This window comes from Syngnathus typhle, linkage group LG11 (genome assembly GCF_033458585.1).
Source record: "Syngnathus typhle isolate RoL2023-S1 ecotype Sweden linkage group LG11, RoL_Styp_1.0, whole genome shotgun sequence".
Lineage (NCBI taxonomy): Eukaryota > Metazoa > Chordata > Actinopteri > Syngnathiformes > Syngnathidae > Syngnathus > Syngnathus typhle.
Genome location: NC_083748.1, coordinates 3,767,563 through 3,784,309, shown reverse-complemented (window position 1 = coordinate 3,784,309; position 16,747 = coordinate 3,767,563). Strand labels below are relative to the sequence as shown.

Here is a 16,747-nt window from a genome sequence, read left to right as displayed (position 1 = left end):
CAAGAGTCAATTTAACTGAAAAAAATGAGTGCAATACTGCCATCTACCAGAGTGGCTGTGCAATAACATTTGATTATGTTATTGATCCCAAGTTAAGATGTTCAATAGGCTTGAATGTACGACACAGCTTCAACAAAACTTCGTCGTCTTACTACGAACAGCGTACATGCGAGATGTGAACAGTCATACTCTTGATTGCTACTGCGCCGCACGCTCGGGCAAGCGCCTCCGAGCCGACTACAATTAGTGGCGGAAGGAGCATTCAGAGGGCCTCACTTAAATCTAAGACGTTGAGGTAAGAGAGTTTGGACGAGCGACCAACAAGAAGCACACAAAGGAAAAGTGGAATTAAAAACACCGGTTTCCGTGCAAAAACACGACGAAGGTACGGTCAATAAATGAGAAAATAGGATTCTGAATGGCTCCTTTTTTTAGATTTCCTTTCAGTGGTTTGTTGCTCTATAATTAGTTGGGGTTTATTTCCCATTTAAATGACTTTTTTTTTCTTCCAAGCTTGCAACTTAAGTGGTGGCTGTTCTGCCACCTCTCCATTGAGACAGCGGGCATGTGTTTTGCACATGGCCACCATGCCTAGAGGCAGGCGACGACAGCCCCTGGCAGGACACCAGCAAATGCTGAAGATAACAGAGGCTGTGTTTACTGTACTGGAATTGTGTCGAAAAGGTGGGGAGGAAACTTGTCCACTCAAGCACACCTAATGTTAACTTTTCCAGTGCGACATGGCAAAATTTGGTCATTTAATGTTGCTTTGAGGAGAAGAAAAACAATGACTCATTAATCAGAGTTGAAATGTCATATCATTGATTTATTCGTGACATTTTTGTATCTCAAAAATGATCACTTTTCAGGCAAAGTTGCCCGACAGGACTTTTCCAGAGCGTACATGAGGTGGAAGTGAGACGTTTTCCGCCGTTTGTTTCCCAAGCCAGTGCTGACTCACCAAAGTGTCATCGAGGTCCCTCCCACCGAGAGCTTTACGAAAGAATCCGTATGAATTGAAGAAGGCTGGGAAAGGGAACAAAGCCATGCTTGCTTGTTTCCCCTCAGGGGGGCTCCGCCTCCTCTTTTGACCTTGGCTTCCTGAACGTGACATCAGCAAAAGGCAGGAAGTCCAAACAATGGCAGGGAAACGGTGAGCACACCCTGCCACCTTCACTTTGGGGGCCACGCCACTCTTTGATTGCGATGGAATGTATTTGGGCGAGGGGTCCATGAACTGAAGGAAATCGGCCGGGCCCACCCCAAGCCGTCCCCCCATGTATATATTTCTTAAGTCTGAGGTCTGGGAATGGGTTTGATTATCTTGTCATATGGGTGTGTTGAGAATGTTTTTATTTTATCTTTTTAAGAGTTCTCAAGACACGACTGTGCAAATATACTTATCGAGCTAAAATAGGAAGGAATCTGATATCACGCCCTTTATAGTTCCGTTATTCTCAGCGCTTTAGATTAAAGCAAAACATTTTCAGTGATCCTCAGGATGTTCCTGTGCACAAAGAAAGCAGGAAGAGGACAGAGCCTTGGAAGGGAAGTAGAGTGAAGCAAAAGTTCCTCAATGGAAATATTATAGCAGTCTCATCCTGCCCATGGCCAGAATTGTGGCCTGACACTCAATGTGATCATTATCTTGATGGACAAAAGGTCCCGATAAGGACAAAGGTCGCAGTTTAGATACATTTGTGAGAAAGTGGTAATGTATTTTATATCCTGTATTACAGTCAAGCCACCTTTTTTCAGTTTCTCACTGAGCACGTGTCAGCCGCAGTAGCCGTTCCTCTTGTAACTCTGTCACACATGAGCTCCAAGAACCCATATTAAATGCAATAAAGCCGGGTGGCCCCAAAAGAAGAGGAGTTTATCTTTCCCGATTGCTCACTGAGCTCCCAGCATGACATCAAAAGAGACTCGGAGAGGAAGCGCATGAAAATGAGTGACCTCTAGCACCGGAACACACCCAACCACATTCCACACAATTACAGACAGCACGGCAAGCCTGGAAAAGAACAGCAGGTCATTTACTGCTCACGAAAGAGGCCTGGAAATATGTTTACATTGCCATTAAGCCTTGGTGCCCTGCCAAAGCGGTGACGGCCATGCCGCAAATTGTCATGATTGTAGTCTTAGTCCGTTAGCTGGGCCCTAGAATTACATGACAAGCACAATAGCCAGAGGATTGTTGTGAAGCAAAAGCAGCAACTAGCTCAATTCAGGAGTTTGCTGAAATGATGCCATCTAGTGGTAAAACATAAACTACAAGAATGTGAACATACTCGTAGCTAAATGCTAAAAACGCAGCATTTAAAAGTTGGTCAGTAAATTACAGTTTCATCAATCTGATAGATAGATAAATAAATAAGTAAATAAATAAATAAATAGATAAATAAATAAATAAACAAAAAAATAAATAAACAAATAAATAAAGGGCTGTTAGCGACACAATCTCTGTCCCAACACAAGAAGTTCACCTCAGTAAACTATTTATTCAAGTATTTCCAACTAATGCATCAGAATTATTTACAGTGCATCATTTTCACTAGTGCAGGTCTGAGTTCACGTGACTGAACAAGGCCCACAAATGGAATTTTTATTTTGCTAAAACACCACCGCCACCCTGCCGCATATTTACACATTCATTCATTTAAAGATGAGTTCACACACATACACAAACACACTTGCTACATGTGTACGGCTTACTCAAGGCAGATACTAACTGCCATTTTGTATAAGCAACTATGAAGCCACACTGAAAAGAAGGAAAAAAAATAGCTGCATTATTTCAAAGAGAAAGTTGTAATAGGACAAGTCATCAATAGGATACGACAAATGCCAATTCCAATACATGTTATAACAAAATTCAGGTAACCGAGTAATCAACCAATTAATAAAAAAAATATATATATATATATATACAGTGAATAAAATAACTTTTTTGGGTCCCTTAAGATATTAATTAATGGCAGAACATTTGAAAGTTTTACTGTGTCTTTATAAGACACAGCAGAAAGAACGCAAGTCAAAGCAAAAAAATGCATCTCGAAAAAAATATATATATTACAAATTATGACTTGACAACTCTCATAATTTTCATTTTTCTATTTCTCTTTTCAGTGTGGCCTGAACACCCCTTAGTATTTTTTTTTGCACAAATAACACCTCAAAGGAGAAATACAGCATAGTATGATGTTTTGTTTTTAAAGGAGACATAATGTACTTTTTTCCTGTCTTACTAACAGATCTGAAAAATGACTTTTTTTAACTCTGAAATTAGCCTGTTTTGAGAGAGCTGTCCCATTGCTCACCCCAACCTCACTTTTATATACAAGCCAATAAAAAGTCAATTTTCCACAATATGTCCCCTTTAAAGTCTTCTTGTATACTGTATCAGCTAGTCAGTGAACACATGACAGACATCGGTACTACCTGCGTGTGAATGACAAAACATGGATGTCACTTGGTAATGGACGTTTTCTTTCTCCGGACCACAGTTCATATTTGGACTGACAGACTTGGTCGGGTCTGACCTCTTTAAGGAAGAGTTCATGGTATGACAAAACAACCTTCACACCTCACAGAGGATGATGGGGAAGTCTACGTGAATACAGGGATGCTGCAGTTTCACAATTCCCTAAAAAAAAAAAGAAAAAAGAAAAAAAGAAATAACATCACAATAGACTTCATTTAATTCGGCAGCATTTCAGTTGAGGTTTAGCATTCGGGCACAATTTCCAACACAAATAACATTTTGTAGTTTAGTGTTCAATAACACTTTTCTTCCCAACACTTTGAGCTCACCTGTGGGATCAAATTCTTCTGAATTCTCTTCAACTTGGATTTTTTCCGGCCGTTTTTTGTCACCACCGTCTCCTCGTAGAATTCGTGGGCAAGGTCGCCATCCTCGTCGTAGTATAGCGAGCTGCCAACACAACAGTAACTTTAAACACGCAACCTGCAACTCAAAGTTTAATCATTGTACAACTTTGGAGGTTCCAACATAACCAAAAATAATTTAATCATCTGTGTTTACCTCCTCCTTGTAAAAACAAAAGGTGTTGCATTTCTGGAACATTTAAGGCGGGCCACCGACTGCTCGCTGCCATTAACGGCAGAGTCCCCTCCCGACCCGCTACTGGAAAAAGGCCAGGCGCCTTTGGCTTTGGATCCGCTTCCTCCCATTCTCATCACACGTAAGGCATCATTAGGTCTTCAGTTGAAGCGCTACTCTGGTTCTTGAACCAGCCTGGCAATTCCTTAATGAAGCCGGGAGCTGAGTAAGTAACGAGACAATACAAATCACACTTCATTCTTGTGGCCACAATTAAACAACTCACCATATTAAGTTGAGTGAACTGATCGGTCGGCCGAATTTGAGCATTTTAGCATCTGAACAAAAACAGCAGGGATCTAGTTGTCGGATGTTTTGAAAAGATTTGAGAAGTCTGATATGTGTTTATCTTGCATATTGTGCACATTATGATGAATGCCAGAGCACTTTAACAAAATAGTGCTGTTTGCCAGAATAGTAACTAACACCAGTTCTCAAATTGCTTCACTGGCTTCCTGTTAGTGAAAGGCTAGAGTTGCAAAATCTTGGTTGACAACGCAAGTATTAATACATCCTGGATTTATATGCTCCATGTGAAGCATCTGGTGCTCTCAAGTAATCAGAGACAAGTTTATTGAAACCAATAAGCATATTGAATGTATACCTCGCTGGCAATTAACACTGAACATAGCTAGTTTAGTAGAAAATTATCATTTTAAAAATAAAGACAACTTATAGAGCTCTTGCATTGAATTCACTGAAATGCCCAATGAGTACATGGTGGTTCCTGGATGCTTATTTAAAAGATAACAATAAAACAAAAACTCGAAACAGCTATCAAATAACAAGCAGTTACAAATAAAATCGTTTAATGTTAAGTCATAAGTTAGCTTTAGTGCGGGGGATGCTAACCAACTGGGCCATAACAAACTGATCTGACGTCATAATTATTAGCCTTACTTTCATGGGATAGTATTGATCACTCCACGTGTTTCGTACACAAAACATACATGTTACAATGACGACAGAAAATCTATTTGGAGCACATAGTCGGTTAGGAAGGTGGCTAACCGACCACTAGCTACAGCTAAGTGAACCATGCTAGCCCTTTAGCCTCCTCTGACGCAGCTTAGCAACGAGAGGTAAAACGTAAACGACACCTGTTATTTAAATAGAATGTTTTACTCTCTTTAACGCTATTACCGGGCAAACCGCGGCTCCGAACCGTGTTACCGTTTCACAACCTACCTTCTACACCTTTTCATCTCCATGATGTAAACGCTCGTTGCTAGAGGCGGTTGCAGTGTAGGGATCAAGATAACACACCCCTTAAAGGCTCAATCTTGTATGTATAGGCTTGAAATAAAACTTGTTGTGAGAAGTTTAATAAAAATAAAAAATAAAACACCAAACATCCTGATAGAAATTTATTTAAATTGGTGCGCATTTGTCACATTTAAAAGGATGTGATAGTCACTTGAATGTCGACTTTAGGCACCAGTTAATCAACAGTCCTGCTATTGTTCTCTAATAGACTTTATATTAAATATATGTAATATCTCGATCTTAAAACTTTACATTTTTCTATAGTGACAATCTTCACTTGATTGGTACCAAGTGAACTTTTTTGGCAAGAGAGGCAGGTTACTACCTGAACTGATTTTTCTAGTTGACATTTGTTGAGAAAAACCATGAACAACCTGTACCTATCAATTTGCAGGGATAGCTTCATTTCTTTCACCAAAGGTCTGGCGGAATAAGATTTGGCTCATGTGTTATCTTGAGTAGAAGCACTACAGATAGTCAAGTACAACAACAAAAATATGGATTCTCTTTTTTTCGGCAGGCCGCATTGTAGTCATAGCTTCTTTCGGAGGGCCATTATGACTGTCAACCCAAATAAAAGTATGAGCACCTCATATGAGCTACAAAGCAAACGGACAAATAACTCCTTTTCAAATCAGACAAGTAAAAACTGGTGAAATATTAAAAAAAAAAAAAAGAGAAGAAGAAGATACTATTGAAAGTGAAGCCAATTTGCAATTCTAGTCATGACACCCAATTTGTCTTGGCGGGCCACATAAAATGATGAGGCGGGCCGGTCCGTATCCTGGCCCACGCCCGGGGGTTCGACGCGGGTGCTCGAACGGTTGTTGCCTCTTGATGACGTCGCCAACGCGCTTCGCTCTCCACAGCGTTTGACAAATTCGGACGCGTAAGGGAGCAATGGGGAAGACATCTGTTGCGCGTGTTGTGTATTGTTTGTCACCCTCTTGTGGTGGGCGTCCAGCCAGAACATGTTTGGCTCTTTGTGTCGCAGAAGTAAGTCCGCTTTTATACGCCAACAGCCGGTCGCCACTGCGCCGCAGCCCGGGCCCGCAAAGCACCTTGTCCGCCTTGGAAGGGCCCGCTAGCGAGATAGTGTCGGCCTTGGCTGTCGTGTCCAAGCAGAACTCGTCTCCCGGTAGCAGAACCGATCCCACTTTGGCTTTTAATCGAGACAACATTGTGGCTGGCGTTCGGGCTCACGTGTGCAGCGAACGCACTGCTTGCTTTTCTGTTTGTGTTGACGCGCCGAACCAGCTCGCAGCGACACCTCGCGGACGGGAGGAACAACCCCGCAGTCACGTCCCTGTGACGCAGAGCACTTATGAGTGAGTCATAGGTGTCATAGGCTATGACGCCACCAGCTTGCAGCAGTAAATAAATAAATGAATGACTGAACGAATAAATAAATAAATAAAAATAAAATATTGCCAACGAGAACTTCAACACACTCAAGGTCGGAATTTGTTTTGTGTGACAGCTCGTTCCTTTTCTGTCGGTCTTTTGTGCTCTCCCACAATAATGTACCGACCCCCTGTCCCATCTTGAGTCTTTGTACAATCCCAACAGCTTTCAAATGTCATTTCTGCTAAATGTGACGCTTGAGGTAGCCAAACTTCCATTCAGTCCCATATTTTCCCCTCCGTCAACTCGCCCGCCACTTTGGCTGCTTCACTGCGTGTTTTGCATAGTAGACCATTGTCACTCCAAAAAGAGAAAATCCCACCCAGCTTCACCGTTCTTTTATTTGCACACACTCCGACAACCATTCCATCTTAAAAGAACCGCACCATCTCTTATTTACGGTACTTTGGCTTGACGAGTGGATGCGTCGCTGCTCGTTTTCACATTTTCAGGCACTGTCAATGCTATGATTGGCTATGTAGCGTAAGTGAATCATATAACATTGGCTGGCGCACGAGCGAAAAAGAAAAAAAAAAAAGAAGGAAAAAAAAAAGGGACGGATTACCTGATGCACGCATAGGTAACATGATCAATGTTAAATCAAGGTTGTTGGACGGACCGGACGGTGTTGGCAAAAGGTAATGATGTTGAGTCTTCGTGTTCATCATGGATCAAAATAAAAGACCAAAGAAGGCATCAGGTGCCCAATTTGTGCGCCCGTGCGGTGTAACAGTGTAATCATATCTTCCATATCTGAAGGTGGCAGCAGCAGGTAGCGATTTGCCTCGTGCTTCTGCAAGAGAGAAAATTGGCGACGCATGGACGCATGCGAGATTTTTTCCAATGAAAAGGTGTGCCGTGAATGAAAAAAGGTTGGGAAACACTGACCTCACCACTGCATTGATTGACATGTCATTTTATAAGCTGTGATGAATTGCATTTTGGAAACTTTGCAGCGCGCTATTTTGCGTATGTTCACGGATGCAAATGAAATGTGCGTCATGGTTCTTCTAATTGCGTAACCCATGCAATCTAACGCGGTGATCCCCAACCTTTGGGAGAGAATCGCCAATTTGTTTTATATTTTTCAAAATACTTACTCATTTTTGCTAGCTTTGCGGGCTCGACTGGGGAAACATGTCACGTGACCGGGACGAGCGTCTTGACCTGAATTGATCGTCGATTAAAACATTTTTTTTTCTGTGTAGCTTGGCGGCCCGGTACAAAGTGACCCACGGACTGGTACCGGTCCGCGGCCCGGTGGTTGGGGACCGCTGGTATAGAGGACATGACAGGACTGGAATGTCTACTTTCAATGAACACAAAACAATACATGTGTATCCCAATACTTGACTTTCAAGGGGATACGTATTCTGGTATTTTTACCTAAAGTTTATGAAAACAATCATAAATGATATGTATTCTGGCATTTTCACATTACATGTTTAGGAAAACAAATCATGTATACACCTAAAATAATTTTAATATGCTGGATGGCAAAATAGTTTTCTAATTTTGGCGCCTCCTTATCGATACAAAAAAATGACATTGAATGGCTCATTAGGTAGTAGACAAGAACATCTGCCAGTCCTCCGTGGTCTCAACTCACTCTCTCAGGCACATCAGACTCTCCAGGTGTCAGGCACTGCTTCTCGCATCTTCTCACACGCACATTCGCGTCAGCGTTCTCTCTTGCACGCTCTCATCGTCTCGCGCCCCTTTCACACTCTCGTTCACCAAAGAGGTGTTTTTTAGTTTTCATTCGTTCACGGGAGCTTCACGAGCATCGGCGACTGGCTGTCAAAGCCACGGTCTAGCCAAAGAAGTGCTACGCTTCAGGTCTCCCTGTCACGTAGGAGTGTGTTCAGCCAGGGGTGGAGCCGCGCAAGGCTTCCTGCATCTTGGCTCGAGCCACTTTGTAGCGCTCCACGATCTGCTTAACATGCTCTTCTTCCTCGCGTTGGAGGATGAGCAGGAAGTTCTTCAATTCCGGCGTGGAGAAGGCATCCCACTGCAAACAAAGGACAGGGAAGACGGGATTAGCTGTAGCAGATTTGCATCAATTAACAACTTGAAAAAACTTGGATTCTAGCGAACAACAAACACTTACATTGACTTCTCCAGTCTCGTTCTCCTTCAGAACAAAGCTGAGCATTTTCTCATTGGGCCCAGCGCACAGTCGCAGAGATAGGGGGCGCTCATTGTCGGACAGTTTACGTATGTACACTGCAGGCGAAGACACAAGCTTAATTTAGGAACAAATTCCAAAGTGCGATTAAAAAATGATTTGCGCGATACCTTGGTCGTGGCGCTCGCTGCGTTCAAACAAAGCAAACTTTCCGGGGTTGTCGACAACGGTGAACTTTTTCAGCAGGGCTTCGATGACCTCGCGCGCCGACGTGCGGGAGCTGATATGCAAGTGCTTGGACGCGTCCTTGGGCAAGTAGAACGAGGTGCGCCGCTTCACACCGCTGCCCTTCCTGGAACTTGCGTTCTGCCCGCCGCCGCCTTTCTTCGGTTGCATGACGGACACAGGCCTCGCCAGCTTGAACTGAACTTTAATGAAGCCAGTATAGGAACCATCCTTGTTCTGTGCACAAGGACAAATTTCTTAAACTGTTGCACGAATTTGAAATCCTGGCATTTGACCAGGGGTGTGTAGAATTTTGATATCCATTGTTCACTTAATACTCACCATATTCATGAACAGATTGCTATTGATCTGAGTGTTGTACTCCTTGATCTGCTTCTGAGTATCAGCAGTGGTCAATACCTGCTTGCCACATTCAGTTGGTTCATCCTGTAAGGATACAGGAGAAGGGTGGGGTGAGTGTTTACACAGACTCAAACATAACAGCTTAGTGCCTCCCATCCGGTCAAGCGTTAAGAATCAGCACGTCAACACTCCAAAAAAAAAAGAGAGAAAAAGACACGCATGTATGTTGAGTCATTTACTTTTCAGATTATAAATCACACTTTTGTTCATGGTTTGGTTTGTCCTGCGCTTTATGTAGGTTAAAATTAGAGCTCAGACTGGCACCTGAAATCCCTGTTCCTAATTATGTGGATTTTCTTTTGGCAGTTGACAAATCCTTTTTTCGGTCAGTTTAAAAATACAGACTTTGCATGGGGGCTATTTTTTTATAATTACATCAACAGTGGGATAAACGAGAACATGGTAATTATTCTTTCCTAATGATTTGATTATTTTCTTGCAATTTTCAAACATTTCAATACATGACCAAACTAAACACAACAGAATGACTCAATTTGAATGTTATTGGTCCAAGAGAGAATAATGCAAAGTTGTGTTTATAGCTCAAATTGTAGAGTCAAGGCTTGAAAGGGCTCTTTTGTGTGTTTGGCAAGCAATGGTTGCATCAGACCCACTTCCTGCCAACGCAGGCAAAAGTGACGCTAGCCAATCTTGTTCCGCGCCTGCGCCTTTGCCGCTGTGGGAGGGCTAATGGGAGGACGACGGGAAGGGTGGCTGTGGGCTGCTGTAGGTTAGGCCTGTACAACTTGCAGCTGTTTGCAATGATAGTGAACAAAAGCTCAGCCCCGTGCATTCCTTCAGCAAGTGGTCATGTAAAAATAGCCCCCGCCTGTGGGAGCTACAATACCCTCCCTTGTGTAGCAGACATCCTGTGAGGTCAGCTGACTAGTCGGCCAGTCACGTTCCAGTCATTACAGCTCTGGCGCTATCATGAGCACGGAATAGGCTTTTTCCTGTTTGCACAAGCCAATTGGCATTTCCTGCATGAGAATGCAACGAAGCAGCACATTTTATTTTCATATAAGCCACTGTCGGAGTTAATGTGGTTGTGTAGAGATCTACACTGGGGGGCTTTGAAGTATAAGATCAATTTTATAACTCCTTATGGCCGATTGTAGGGACGATGTGTTTAAGTGATGCTTTAAACCGGTCAATAAATCAGTAAGTCCCATCTGCAGCTTTCCATTAACACTGACCACAGTAAAACCAAACCAATAAAGTGATGGTGTGTGATGGGTGTGTGGACTACTACAACGTAAAATTTCACAACATCCAATGAATCATCAATGATGCGAAAATGCAAAAAAATATCATCTAAGTCAGTGAATGGTGGGTGTATACTTGGAAATATGAGAGCTCATGCGTCACCAAACATGGACTTCTAGTGAAGTGGGTGTTAAAATGGCTTCTATTGGCATTTGGTTTATTATGTACAGCGTTACAAATGTACTTAATACCACATTATTGGTATTACACAATAAATTGCTATCAGAGTGTTGCGGAAGCACCACCACCAGAAAATAATTTCTAACACTAATGCTCTAAAAAAATTGCTTATTTTATGGTTGTTTATTATGATGGCACAAAGCACAAACCGGCCAGGTCGGTCTGTGCTTGGAAAGCCTTTAATGCTGTCCAAAAGCAAAGGACTTTGCTTACGTGTTCAATACATCATCATAAATATCATAGACATGACAGTCAACGGAGGAAGGGATTGTGTCTGTATCAGCTCATGGATAGTTTTTCCCAAACTGGGACTAAACACAGCATCATTGATTGATTACCACCAAAAAAGTTGAACGAAAACAACACCATATTGAGTCGAATAATTATGTTTAACTCTGAAACGCAACAAAGTCAAAACATCAAGCGTTAACGTGTAACTGACAGCCCGGTTAAAAACGCATTAAGGGACAAATAGGAATTGTGAGCATCAAGAAAGAGGAAGCGAAGTGAAACTTCCCCATTTAATTGTCCAGTTTGTTTATTCCCGATTTTATTCATTCTGTCGTTATTTTTTAGCTTGGGGGGGGGTCTCACCTTCTTGACATGAGAGTTCGCTTTGCGGCCTTTGGGGAAGAAGGACGTGCGGGCGGTGAAATACTGCTCAAACTCTGTGTCGGAGTCGGCAGCTTCGTCGCTGCAGTATCCGCTGCTGGTGGAGCTGCCCCACGTCTTCTCGAAGGAAGGCGACTTGTCCGAGCTACTAGCCGTGCTTGACATGGTGATGATGGGGCGAGAATCGCTAAGCTACTTACGATTAATGATAAATTCCAACTGAGTAATTAGTCTTGAAGCTAAGATCTTCTTGAAGTCTGTATTAACTTCAATGGCAAGCCAATATAAGGAGACGATCTACCTCAAAACAACTTGATAGACGCGTTATAATCAAAGAATAACAGTTAACTTATTTCTCTAGTAAAGTCTTCTAACGGCCTCGTCTACCCTCTCCAAAAGTGTGACTGTGTGAAACAGGATGCACTTGGGTGGAGACCCCGCCCGGCCCGTAGCCACGCCCATTTGGCCGTTGGCTTTGGAAAATACACAAAACCAGCGCAGCACTTTCTGATTGGACGAGTGACATCCGGAAGTGACAACAGATACAGACACGCTTCCTAATTGGACGAGCGATGCCGAAGGGAGGGGGTGACGCTGGGTATTCTACGCATGCGCAGTGACAACCGTCGACCGTCTCGTGCTCCTATGTCGTCAAATGGGCGTCATTTAGTACAGTTAAATGTTCAACAATTTCATTGCAATTCTGATCACTCATGTTTGAAAACCATTTCTGAAGTTTAAATTCAAACCCAAACAAACACATACTTCGCTGCATGCCAGAGAATGATGCACCTGTCTTCGCGGTGTGGAATGAGAGTGTGTTGGGTGATGCTGCTACAATAGGATAAATAACTAGAATTTGCAATTCCTGAAGGAATTGCGTGTGAAGGTGAAGAAGTTGAATAAATATTGAAGGAATGCTGCAGAATGATGTTGAAACGAGTTGAATCGGTTGAAAAATGTGGAAATGAGAAGGGAAAAAGGAAATGGGTGTGAATTTCAAAATAAAAGATGTGAAGTTTTTGGTAAGTGGGAAGTTGTTGAATAGGTAGAGAAAAGATGAACAGTTGAAAGTTGGAATGGGTTGAATCGGTTGAAAAATGTAGAAATTAGAAGGGAAAAAGGAATTGGGCGTGAATTTCAAAATAAAAGATGTGAAGTTTTTGGTAAGTGGGAAGTTGTGGAATAGGTAGAAAAATGATGAACAGTTGAAAGTTGGAATGGGTTGAATCGGTTGAAAAATGTAGAAATGAGAAGGGAAAAAGGAATTGAGTGTGAATTTCAAAATAAAAGAAGTGAAGTTTTTGGTAAGTGGGAAGTTGTTGAATAGGTAGAGAAAAGATGAACAGTTGAAAGTTGGAATGGGTTGAATCGGTTGAAAAATGTAGAAATTAGAAGGGAAAAAGGAATTGGGCGTGAATTTCAAAATAAAAGATGTGAAGTTTTTGGTAAGTGGGAAGTTGTGGAATAGGTAGAAAAATGATGAACAGTTGAAAGTTGGAATGGGTTGAATCGGTTGAAAAATGTAGAAATTAGAGTAGAAAAAGGAAATTTTAGGGAATTTTGGTTGAATTTCAAAATAAAAGATGTGAAGTTTTTGGTAAGTGGGAAGTTGTGGAATAGGTAGAGAAAAGATGAACAGTGGAAAGTTGGAATGGGTTGAATCGGTTGAAAAATGTAGAAATGAGAAAGGAAAAGGGAAAAAGGAATTGGGTGTGAATTTCAAAATAAAAGATGAAAACGTGAAAATGTTGAATTTGGCAAGTTTGGGAATGTCCCCAATGTGATTTGAATGTGTTGAATGAGGTGAATTTCAAACTGGAACAACGTAAATGTGAAATGTTGAATCTGCCATTAAGAATGAATGGGGCAAAAATCGCCATAAATTTATGAATTATGCGAAAACGGAAAATTTTTGGAATGAGAAAAATGTGAGCACACTTGCCATGAATATTTGGAATAAGTGAAAAGTGGAATGGAGTGAATCGGTTGAAGTATGTGGAAGTAGTTAAGCACCAAAAAAGTGGGCAGAATAAGTAGAATAATAATAAAGGACAGGAATAACAATAGTGTGAAGGTCTTCACCTTCACACTAATAATAATCTACTTGCAACCGATGTGAAACTGGCTGAACTGGTGATTCCACTTTCAAGTTATGCGGGATAGTTCGAATCTATGACAATGGTTTTCATTCAGTCCTGGCTTCCTCTCTCTATGCATAGATTTGTGATTAGCAAATCACAGTCTCTAACTGCATCTTTTACATCAATGGTGCCATGTAGGAAGTGTACTGAGGTACATTAGTATTACATTTAGGAAAACTGTTGTTATTTATATTATTTTTTCAAATAACAATTTCTCTGAAGTTTTACTTGTCACAAGCCTGATACAGCACGTCAATGAGGATGAGAATATTTATCTATTGAGAAAAATTTACACAAGGTGTTACTTCACTGTTTCTCAACAGTAGCGCATTTCCTTTACTTCCCTTTGCAACGACATTAGCCAGGTCTTTTACTGCTTTATATTTGCACATACGATCATTTGGAGGATGCTAGAGAAATGTGACAACTACGATAAGAGTGAAGTGGAAACTCCATGCTTTGCAATACAAGTTTGAAAAGGGTTTCTTACCACATTGGTGTCTGTTTCGATTGTGTGCTCCACAACCAAAGTGTAATCAGTGGAAGAACCTCGATCCCAGCTGCAGTCTAAGCGGATCAGGGGACGACAGCGGTAGTGGCACGTGAACTTGCAATCTGGAGGAACGGAAAGTTACACACACTTAATTCACAATTTATTGCATTGCTCTGTCACGTTAAAATAAAATCCTCTAGCGGCCATGAGGGTCGTTGCAGTGGAGTAGAACCTGTTGAGGGTTGGTTCTAGTAATTTGATGACCAGTGCTCTACTAGAAAATATGACTACAAATATGGATAAAAATCCCTGATACTATTCATATTTTTTAAGTTGAATAAAAAAAATATTTTGGTCATTACTATTTACAATATTTAATGTAAAAAAGAACACAAACTCACAGATTTTTATGCAGCTCTTTATGTGCATGTTGCTGTTTTTGTTTTGTTTTCCGTAATATGGTGGTCATACTGATAATTGTGGCAATTTTGGTCATGGTAATCCAGAAACGAAATGTTTCATCTCTAACACAATACAATATGAAGAGCTTTTAAGCTCATATGACGTAGAATACTTTCAGTAAGATGATAGTTTGCCATTGTTCTCTTCAGGCCTGCTGTTAAGCATTAGCGTCGTTTCACAAGAACTGTACAGGCCGATGATTGCACACGCTACCTAGAAAACCACCATCTTATCTTTGTGTGGGCTTCTGCTGAAGAACAGGAAGTTCAAGACTTTGTTTCATTTTGAAGATAGAGTCCCATGCATGAGAAACATACAATGTCAGTGGGTTTGACATTTCCAAAAATGATTAATTAAGCAAGTAAACTTCATATTGTCATTTTATTTCATTATCATGCATCTTCTCTTCGCACAAACACATAATGGTGGACTCACTGGCACAGCGCAAGCTCTGCTTGTAGAGGCCCCAGATGAAGTCCCCGCACAGGTCGCACCATGTGGGCTGAGAGTGGCTACAGGGTTGGAAGTCATGGCCCTCCCCGGTCTCTTCCGTCAGGTGCTGGTCCAGCTCGCAGCTGCTCAGGACCCGGATGATGCCCACCCGACTAAGCAGATCCGGCACCTTTCCCGGGCTGATCCTCAAGGCGTTGGCTCGCTCCAAACGCGGTGGGGAGCAGGGTGAGCATGCTCCGGTCAGCTGGATCTGCTCCCCGCCAGACCTCAGGTCACGCAGCTCAATCAACTCCCCCATGGACATTGTGTCACTCCTGACCTCTACACCTCCAATGTCACTAAGAGACAGAAAAACACACTTTCAAACACTGAAAGCAGACATCTTTATTTGACTTTGATATTTTTTAATTCTCATTACAGATTAATTTCAATAATATTGGGGAGGGGGGGGTTCAATGCACCTTCAGTCCTCGTTAGGATAAACAGTTCAGATGATAGATGGATGGATTAATGGATTTTTGTGTTTTATGAGATTCTAGGAAATTTTGTGTTATATGAATATCACTAGTGGTACGCCGGCTCCCTCTCATGGTATGTGAAATACTCACTGAATAGTTCAGTTGTATTTCACTTTTTTTTTAAACGTCTCCTTTTTTATTTTTATATAGTTAACTGTGCAGTGTTAATTTTGAAACCATGCAAAACGTTAAAGTAGTTTATAAATACATACATACAAACAAGTTCAGTAAAATGTGCCTTTGCTGGATTAATGTTGGAAACAGCTGATGCATTCGTGTGTTAACAGAATTTTCAAGTTCTGGCTAATAAAAGACCCCCATTGCTGATTGTCTTTTTATATATATATATATATATATATATATATATATATATATATATATATATATATATATATATATATATATATATATATATATATATATATATATATATATATATATATATATATATATATATTAATTCTATGTACAAGTATGAGCTAAAAATTTGTGTTTTACGCTTTGAAAATAATGTTTCGTGCAGGGCACGAAGTGCACAAAAATAACTTCGATAAGTCGTGATGTCAGCAGACTGCAAAAAGTACCTCACCGCAACTAAGCTCATAAATAAATAGCTGCCTTTTAACCAAACTATTATGCTGACCCATTTCGTTGTCACACTCTTTTCAAAACGTATTATTGGACGTTTAATCGCGGAGTCTGACTCACCCAATAAAGTCCGAAAGATAAGCGCTTTGTTTGAAGAACATCTTCCATTCGAAGAAGAAAACTTTCCGCGGCAGACATCTCCACCGGACCGGGCCGGGGCCTCTTGTCTCGGCGTCCCGTCTGAAAGAACCACGCCGTCAACCTCGGTTGTTACTCCTGGCTCGAACCGATGCCATCACGGAGGAAGGCATTCCGTTACAAACATCTGCCGGGGTTAGGTCGACTAGACAGGCTTGAAGTTTGAGGAGGGGGGGAGGAGGAGAGGAAGACGAGGAGGAAGCATCAGCAGATGCGTTACAGTAACATCCGGGATGTTTTCAAGGAGGGCTGGGGGCGTGAATA

At 41.6% G+C, this 16,747-nt stretch overlaps 2 protein-coding genes across 3 annotated transcripts; both read right to left on the bottom strand.

Moving 5' to 3' along the window:
* Positions 1 to 2,481: 2,481 nt before the first annotated feature.
* On the bottom strand, positions 2,482 to 5,464 carry LOC133161820 (tumor suppressor candidate 2-like). Its single transcript, XM_061290465.1, has 4 exons — positions 5,312 to 5,464; positions 4,046 to 4,285; positions 3,814 to 3,934; positions 2,482 to 3,646 (listed from the first exon to the last, which is right to left on the bottom strand). The coding sequence occupies exons 2-4, from the start codon at positions 4,198 to 4,200 to the stop codon at positions 3,581 to 3,583; spliced, it is 342 nt and encodes a 113-aa protein (XP_061146449.1). The 5' UTR covers positions 4,201 to 4,285; positions 5,312 to 5,464; the 3' UTR covers positions 2,482 to 3,580.
* Positions 5,465 to 8,164: 2,700 nt separating this feature from the next.
* On the bottom strand, positions 8,165 to 16,711 carry LOC133161819 (ras association domain-containing protein 1-like). Of its 2 annotated transcripts, XM_061290462.1 has the most exons (7): positions 16,406 to 16,711; positions 15,162 to 15,517; positions 14,262 to 14,386; positions 9,489 to 9,593; positions 9,092 to 9,383; positions 8,904 to 9,019; positions 8,165 to 8,804 (listed from the first exon to the last, which is right to left on the bottom strand). In XM_061290462.1, the coding sequence occupies exons 1-7, from the start codon at positions 16,444 to 16,446 to the stop codon at positions 8,658 to 8,660; spliced, it is 1,182 nt and encodes a 393-aa protein (XP_061146446.1). In that variant the 5' UTR covers positions 16,447 to 16,711; the 3' UTR covers positions 8,165 to 8,657. The 2 variants fall into 2 exon arrangements, with proteins under 2 accessions (XP_061146446.1, XP_061146447.1); XM_061290463.1 differs by lacking the exons at positions 14,262 to 14,386; positions 15,162 to 15,517; positions 16,406 to 16,711 and adding an exon at positions 11,610 to 12,119.
* Positions 16,712 to 16,747: the final 36 nt, after the last annotated feature.